Source organism: Carlito syrichta, unplaced genomic scaffold (assembly GCF_000164805.1).
Source record: "Carlito syrichta isolate Samal-C Ts95f unplaced genomic scaffold, Tarsius_syrichta-2.0.1 Scaffold305619, whole genome shotgun sequence".
NCBI classification, from domain to species: Eukaryota; Metazoa; Chordata; class Mammalia; order Primates; family Tarsiidae; genus Carlito; species Carlito syrichta.
In genome coordinates this window covers 470,773-479,112 of record NW_007249715.1, presented here as the reverse complement: position 1 = coordinate 479,112, position 8,340 = coordinate 470,773, and the positions used below count along the sequence as shown (strand labels likewise).

General features: G+C 52.1%; 1 protein-coding gene across 1 annotated transcript; it reads left to right on the top strand.

Moving 5' to 3' along the window:
• Nucleotides 1–2,109: 2,109 nt before the first annotated feature.
• Nucleotides 2,110–7,786, top strand: LOC110595958 (MHC class II transactivator-like). The gene is made up of 3 exons (XM_021714314.1): nt 2,110–2,392; nt 7,476–7,651; nt 7,745–7,786. The coding sequence occupies exons 1-3, from the start codon at nt 2,110–2,112 to the stop codon at nt 7,784–7,786; spliced, it is 501 nt and encodes a 166-aa protein (XP_021569989.1).
• The last annotated feature ends 554 nt before the right edge of the window (nt 7,787–8,340 follow it).

The window sequence follows — 8,340 nt, the reverse complement described above, 5'->3', positions numbered from 1 at the left end:
TTATGTGTCTAGGTGTGTTCTTGTGTTTATCCTGCTTGGATCTGCCAAGCTTCTCAAATCTGTATTTCCTTCAACACACATTTTTGGCTGTTATTTCTTCCAATGTTTTTTCTGCCCCATTCTTTCTCGCTTCCTGCTGTGGCTTTATATAAGTGGGACCTTTTGATACTGCCCACGGATACCTGAGGTGCTTTTCTCATGTTTCTCTCTGTTCTTCAAATTGAATAATCTCCATTGCCCCATTTAAAAATGTTGGCCGGGTGCAGTGGCTCACGCCTGTCATCCCAGCACTTTGGGAGACCAAGGCAGGAGGATTGCTTGAGCCCATGAGTTCAAGACCAGCCTGGGCAGTATAACAAGACCCCATCTCTACAAAAAATAAAAAAAAATTAGCTGGGTGTGGTGGTGTATGCCTGTAGACCCAGAGACTTGGAAGGCTGAAGCAGGAGGAGCTCCAGAGCCGAGGAGGTTGGGGCTGCAAAAGAGTGGGACCCTGAGTCAGAAAAATGAAAACCAAAAAAGCAAAGTTTTAAGTGCCCTACATAGCACTGTTAGGACCTGCCTTCAGGCTACACTGATGAGCTGGGAAATTGACCAGTGATGTTTGCATTTCCACGTACTGACCCTCTGGCAGGGTCTGAAAGTTCTGTCGCTCTCCAGTGTCTCCAGATAGTAGATTTTTCATATTTTCCCCAGAGTTAGAGCTTGGATCCATAGCAGAGTTGATCGCTTAGGAGTTACTCAGCCATATTGGAGGTGGAAATCCTCCTTGTCTCATCTTTATGAAAGTGCAAATGTGCTCACCTGAGAAGCAGGGAAGCCAAAGCCCAGAGAGCAGGTGAGGTGATAGTGTGTTGCAGGACAGGTGGGAAAAAAACCAACTGTGACTTATACAAATTGGTTTGGGGATTGTTAGGATCCTGAAACAGACCAGCCCCTATGCAAATCCTCTGTTTTGGGCAGTAGTAGTAAGTTGGGGATAATATTAGTAAACAGTTGGTGTTCATTAAATGCTCACTAGGTCCAGTGCTAAGCCCCTTAAATGCATATGAGATTAGATGGCTTCTTTTTTTTTGAGTCGGAATTTTACTCTGTCACTCAGACTGGAGTGCAGTGGCACGATTATGGCCACTGCAGCCTCTATCTGCTGGGCTCAGGTGGTCCTTCCACCCCAGCCTTTCAAGTAGCTGGAACTATAGGCGTGTGCCACCATGCCTGACTATTTTTTAAATTTACTATAGAGATGAGGTCTCACCAATTTACCAAGGCTGGTCTCAAACTCCTGGGCTCAAGCAATACTCTCGACTCAGCCTCTCAAAGTGCTGAGATTACAGGTGTGAGCCACTGTGCCTGGCCCTGGATGGTTTTTATTGGGACATTTTGCAGAAGGGGAGACTGGGGTTTAGTGATGTTAAACTCAAGATGATGGAGTTCATTGCATGACTAATCAATAGCAACAGTAATGATGGCTCATAATTACAGGGCTATTATTGTATTATGGATAACACACTAGGCACTCTATGTGGTATCTCATTTAATCCTCCCAACAACCCTATGAAGTAAGTACTGTTATGATCACTCCACATTTTCAGATGGAGAAACGGAGACTAAAATAGCCTAAGGAGCTTCCCCAAGGGCACAGAATTAACAGCTTACTCAAGGTCACGTAATTATTAGCAAGGGGCAGATGTGGGACTTGAACCTGAGGAGGCTGGCTCCAACCCATTGGCTTACCCTCTACGCCACCACGCCTTCTTGCTGTGATATAACATGTGAAGGGACCTGTCCTCTTATAGGTCCTCCCAGGGGCAAGGTCCCTTCCTCTTTGTGAATACTGGACTGGCTTGAGCGAATCCACAGGGCAGTGGGCTTCCCTGGTGCATGTGCGTGAGTGGGACCCATGAACATTCTACGGGATCTGAATCAGCCCAAGAACCTGTTTCCACCCGAGCATCAAGCACCCCAGCCTGCGACGCAAATGAGGAAATCTTCCTGAGCAGGAATCAACGGCGGTCAGTGGCAGAGTTCCCTCGTCCTGGTTTTCACTTCATGTTTTGGATGCTGCAGGCTGGGTGACAGGGACGCCAGATCCTGGCTCAGGCAGCCGCCATGAATTGCTTCCAGGCCATTCTGCCCCACATCCGAGGGCTGCTCTCCAGCTGTGGGCCCGGCCAAGTGCAGGCCCTTCTGGACAACCTGCTGGATGAGGCGCTGCTCTCCCGGGAATACCACAGCGCCCTGCTCCGCGAGCCAGATGACGAGGCTTTGGCCAGGAAGATATCCCTGACCCTGCTGGAGAAGGAAGACCTGGACTCAGCCTTCCGGGGGTGGTTCTGGAGCGGGTCGCAGGCCCCAACGGCCGAGAGGGGCCCCAGCCACAGAGACCATGGGGGTAAGTTGGCATCCCCTCACTCAAGGGCAGTGACTGGCCACAGGTAACTCAAGGGCTATCCCTCTGTGGAAGGACTATCCCTCTCTGGAAGGATAGTCACTGGGAAGGCAGGCTGGATGGGGTCTGGCATCCCATGAGGACTTGGAACGTGGTCTATGCTGCTGGGCATGCTGGTACGGCATGCTTCCCACACGACAAGCCTTGGAGGGAACACTCGGGGCGTGTAGCCAAGTGCTAGTCGGGCTTGCTCCACGATGTGTCAGCCCTGGCTGTGCTCAGGTGGATGGGTCAGCTCCTGCCTTCCAGGAGCTCACAGTCCAGGGGGGGAAAACAGTACAGGCACCATCAATGGGGTGTGTAGCGAGGAGGAGCCCAGGAGCTGGCACGCAGATGACACTGTGTGTGTACACTCATGTGTGTGCATGTGCATGTGTGTACATGTGTGTGCATGCATGCATTTGTGCGTATGCATGTTCATGTGTGTGCACCCACACATGTCCATTTGTATTTGCATGTGAGTGTGTATTTGTGTGTGCATATGTGTGTATGTTATTTTTCCATGCATGTGTGTTTGTGTGCAACAGAGACAGAAACAGATAGACAAGCAGAAAGAGAGAGAAAAAAAGGGAGAGATAGGTATAGAAAGAGACAGAGGCTGGGTATGATGACTTGTACTTGCAATCCCAGCACTTTGAGAGGCTGATGCAGGAGGATCGCGTATGGCCAGGAGTTTGAGAAAAGCCTGGGCAACATGGCAAGACGCTGTCTCTACAAAAATAAAATAAAATAATTAGCCAGATGTGGTGGTGCACACCTGTAGTCCCAGCTGAGGCTAAGTCAGGAGGATTGCTTGAGCCCAGGATTTGGAGGCTGCATTGAGCTATGATTGTGCCATGCGCTCCAGTCTGGGAGTCCCTGTCTCAAAAGACAAAAAAGAAAGATAGCTGGAAAGAGGAGAGGGGGAAAGAAAGGGAGGGAGGAAAAAGGTGAGGGGGAGAGTGAAAGGCAGAACCAGGACTGTCTCCTGGGGGAGAGAAAGTGCATCCTCATTTTAGCAGAATACGGACGCCATCGTGCATCCCGAACTGGAAAGCCCAGACTGAGCCCCACTGTTTCTGCTCACATCCTTGGCTCCTCCAGCATTGTAGGTTTTCCCAGTTGCAAAAAGGTGCTCATTTGGGTGCAGTGTTGCAACTTTCTAAAGACAGGGTTTGTTCTGGCTCTTTCTCAGCTTGAATCTTGAACAGTTGTGGACACTGAGTGTCCTGTGTGCCCAGCGCAGCCTCAGCTCGGCCCAGCACTCCCTTCCTTAGTTCCCCTCAGCTCTGAGCCCTCTGATGAGCTCCATCCTTACTCAACACCCAAAGAAGAAAACAGACACTGCCCAGAGGTGATGCCCAGGTAGCCCAAAAGGGCAGTGGTCAGGCTGGATTTGGAGACAGGCAGCCTGGCTATGGGGGTAAAGTGCCTTCTGAGGACAGTGCCTCAGTGCCTGGGGCGCCAGGGCCATGTGGGTACCCTCCTGCTCTTCTGCCAAGACTTGTTTCTAGGGGTTTCTCTTCTGGTGGTTACGTTCTTGCCTGGTGGTTTCCACGGTCCCTCGGGCTCCTCTTTCCTTCCCTCCTGAAGGACACCCGGGGCCAGGGGCCCGGGGGGTGGGGGTTGTTTCCACCGCCATCAACTCCTTTGGCTTCTCCATGAGGGTGCAACCAGCCAGGATGGTCTTGGTGAGGGTAGAGATGCCAACCTGGAGGAGGAGTCAGAGCCTCCCACGACACCCCCCAGCCACACACGCCTTCACACGGGCCTGCGGACACCTCAGTGGCCCCCCTCTTCTGAGAATGCTAGTTCCTGTTATTTAACTCTGTTTCCACCCTGGGGATGTAATATTTTTATTTTGGATCCCACGTGACTCCAAAAAGTGGAAGTGTGCTCAGGGCCCAGTGTGGTCCCCGGGAGCTGGAGATGGAGCAGGGCAAACGCTCCGTCCCTGCTCCCTCTTCTCGCCCTCCGGGCTGGCTCCCCTCAAGGATACCAGGCTGGCCTGGGACAGGGTGGCGACAGGGCAGGTGTGGGTCCACAGGGCGGCCTGCAGGGGGGAACAAAGAGGACAGGGTCAGGGCACTGTGGGGTTTGTCAATCAGGGTATGGAGTTCTGTTTCAAGGGGGTTCAGGAAAGGGAATCTTCGTGTGGGTCTTTGTGACCCTCCCTTCCAACCACCCATAATGCCCTTGGGCCTCTGGCTGGCCTCAAAATGCCTGGCTGGCTCCCAGGCCACTCAGAGGAAAGGCTAAATCTGGACAGCGGCCTGAGAGGCCTTCGCCCTCGGGCCTCATCACCTCTCGGCTCTCCTCCTCTGCTTCCCTTCTCCTTGCTCAGTCACTCCAGCCATGCCATCCCCGCCCTGCTCCTTGGACATGCCCAGCACGCCCTCTGCCTCAGGACCTTTACACATGCTGCACCCTCCACCTGGAGAACTCTTCTCCAGGCATCCTCTGGGACAACCTCCCAACGTCCTTCAACACTGCTCAGATGCTGCCTTCTCAGCAAGGTCCACGCTGAGCATCTCATTTAGAATGGTGACTTCCCCCTCCATGCTTCCAGCCCCTCACCAGATCGACATTTCTCCTCACCTTCTGTATATTTTACTTTTGTGTTTGTGTGTATGTGTTGCTACTCTCACACTGGAAAATAAGCTCTACAAGGACAAGAATGTTTTCATGATGCATCTCAAAGGCCGAGGACAGGTGTTACGTGTTTGTTGAATGTTGGATGGATGGATGGATGGATGAATAAATGGATGGATGGATAGACGGATGGATGGATGAATGAATTGATAGATGGACAGGCGGGTGAATGGATAAGGGGTGGGTGACTGGGCAGATGGATGTTTTGATGGATGGATGGATGGATGGATGGATGGATGGATGGATGGATGGACAGATGAACCAATGGATGGGTGAGTGGGTGGATCAGTGGATGGATAGACGGATGGATGAATGGATGAGGGGATGGGCGGCTGGGCAGATGGATGGGGGATGGGAGACTGGATGGATGGATGGATGGATGGATGGGTGAGTGGGTGAGTGGATGGATGGATGGATGGACAAATAGATGGATGGATGAATAAATGGATGGATGGATAGACGGATGGATGAATGAGTGGGTGAGTGGATGGATGGATGGATGGATGAGAACTGACGGATGGACAGGCGGGTGAATGGATGAGGGGTGGGTGGCTGGGCAGATGGATGTTTGGATGGATGGATGGATGAATAGATAGCTGGATGGATGGACAGATGGACAGATGAGCCAATGGATGGGTGAGTGGGTGGGTCAATGGACAGACAGACGGATGGATGAATGGATGGGGTTGCGTGGCTGGGCAGATGAATGAATGGATGGATGGAGAGATGGATGAATGGGTGGACAAATGGATGGATGGATGGATGGATGGACAAATAGATGGTTAGATGACTGGATGAATGGAAGGATGAATGGATGGTTGGACAGATGGACGAATGGATGGATGGATGGACAGATGGACAAACGGATGAATGGGCAGACAGATGGATGGAAAGTTCATGTACTATGTTATTCCTATCTTAGAAATGAATAAACTGAGGCACAGAGAAGTTAGGTGATTTGCCTTAGGTCATGGCCCAGGGAGGGGTGATACTGGGTCTCATGAGTACAGGCCTATTGTAGCACTTCCTGCTTGGCTTCCTCTTCTAAACAGCCCAAGGGAATTGTCCAAATCTACTATAAACCTACCCCAAACAGGTTGACAATCTTCAAACTGAAACCAGCCTGATGATTCAGAAGGCACCCTCAGAGAGTGCAGGGCTTCTGCTGTACTTGTGCAGAAAGCCCACTTACAGGCATGTGACCTCGGGGTTCAGCTCTGTGCTACACAGAGCAGCATGTTGCCTCCAGCCCCAGGAAGGCTCGGGTGAGGCCCAGGAGTCAAGGTCTTTGCCCTGAAGCAACTCAGTAGCCTCAGTGAAGCATCAAAGCAGACATCCAGGTGGTACTCAGTCAACCATGGGTGACAGTCAGAGGGAGAGCAGGGATGGGCAATGACGCAGAAGGAACCAGGCTGGAAGCCGGGCAGCCTGGCTCTGAGCCCCTGCTCTGACCCTTGCAGACCCTGTGACTATGGCCACATGACTGGGCTTCTCTGAACCTCCATTTCTTCATCTCTAAAACGAGAATGATGACAATTTCCCAGGACTATCTTGAGGGTTAAATGAGATAGTAGCTGGGAAACCAGCAGGGCAGTGCCTGGCATTAGGTGGCACTGAATAAACACCAGACAACTGGAAGAAAGAGAACCAGGGACTTGACCCAGAAAGCAATCATTTCTGCAGTCTAACTGGGGGCCCCAAATCACATCCAGACGCCCATTCCCATGAAATACAGTGCTGGGTGCTTGGATACTTGCACATTTGAGAAGTGAATCAGAGTGGCCTCTGCCCTTGGGTTGGCACATTGAATAAGGGCATGGCTGTGTCCTCAGACCATCTGAGTGCCAGTCCTGGCTCCCTGACTCCAAGAGGTACGACTCTGAGCACTTCCCGGGACCCCTCTGGGCCTCGGTCTTCCCGTCGGTAGAGGGAGGTGAGAGGTGAGCCCTGCCCTCAGAGTCACTGTCCTGAGGGCTCAGGGCCCCATCCAATGTGGGGCACATCCACCTGGGGCAGGAGGAAGCTGGCTCTGACTCAACAACCCCGAGGCTGGCGTTTGAGGCCACCCAGCTCAGCACAGCTAGAAGGGCTAGTGAGGGCAGGCCCAACTGCCTTGGGTTTGTCAATGGAGTTCGAGGCCCCCAGGTGCCTATTTGCATAGTGTCCCGGAGTTGAAGGGCACCCCTGCTAGGGCTTTAGGTTTTATTGTTTTCTTGGACTCGACTTTTTTGTTTCAGGGGCTCTCCGTTTTCCATGACGCGCTATTTTTGTCCATGAGGTTTCTGCTCTAAGAAGCACAGAGCAAAGCCTTCCTCTAGGATGTTGCCTGATTTATGGGAAAGGGAGAGTCACCACTGAGCTCTCCCTCCAGCTTCCTTCCCCATTTGGCCTTTAGGGTTCTGGAAAGCTGAGATGTGGCTGTCAGAGAGGAGCCAGGCTGTGGCCCACCTTCTTCCAGACCTCTTTTCCCTAGAACCAGAGCCTGCTCCCATCTGGGGAGTCTCCTTTGCCCCCTGGAAGGAGATGTGTGGGCGAGGGGGCCCCTTGTCCTTCACCTTGGGCTGCTTCTCAGTAGGCAGACCCACAGTCCCTCACCTGGGAGCCGAGGGAGAGGCCCCTGCACCCGGAAGCTGGCACCTCCCTATGGGATTTCCCTGCTGCCAGGTCCATGCTCAGCCTGCCTCCCAGCCTGCCTCGCCGCTGTGACCTTGAGCACTCACCTGTGTGCTTACTCATGGTCTTCTTGCCTCTCCAGCTGCCTGCCTGTCCACCTGCCTGCCTGCTCTCAAACCTACCTGGCTACCCACCCACCTGCTCGCGCCTACTCAAGTCTCCATTTATATCTGCTGTCTACGCACTTATATATACTTATCTCCTCATGTCTACTGACCAAAGTCTCCATTTCTCTATCTACTAATCACCCATATATTTACATATCAATTGACCAGCTAAGCCTCCGGTAGATCTGCCCATCATATGCTCTCCTTCCTTCCCCCCCACCCCGAATCATTTATTCAGCACCTGCTAGGTGATCACCAAAAGGCATAAGACAAAGCACTTACCACATGCTGGGGAGGACTCCTTACCCATTTGGAATTTAAGGCTTCCTTGATCATTCAAATCCCAAACTCCATCCATTCACTCAAATAATCTTCCAGCAGTGTGTCTTTTAAATGCCCCACTCTGGATAGACACTGGGGTCAGTACAAGCATATAAAAGACCCAGGTTCACGTCTGTAACCCTAGCACTTTGGGAGGCA

Excerpts from the sequence above, each read along its gene's own strand:
- LOC110595958 (XM_021714314.1), top strand. The coding sequence starts at position 2,110 with ATGAATTGCTTCCAGGCCATTCTGCCCCACATCCGAGGGCTGCTCTCC. Across the intron at positions 2,393-7,475 it reads CAGCCACAGAGACCATGGGG|GGTTCTGGAAAGCTGAGATG; the intron begins GTAAGTTGGCAT and ends TTTGGCCTTTAG. Across the intron at positions 7,652-7,744 it reads TCACCTTGGGCTGCTTCTCA|GTCCATGCTCAGCCTGCCTC; the intron begins GTAGGCAGACCC and ends CCCTGCTGCCAG.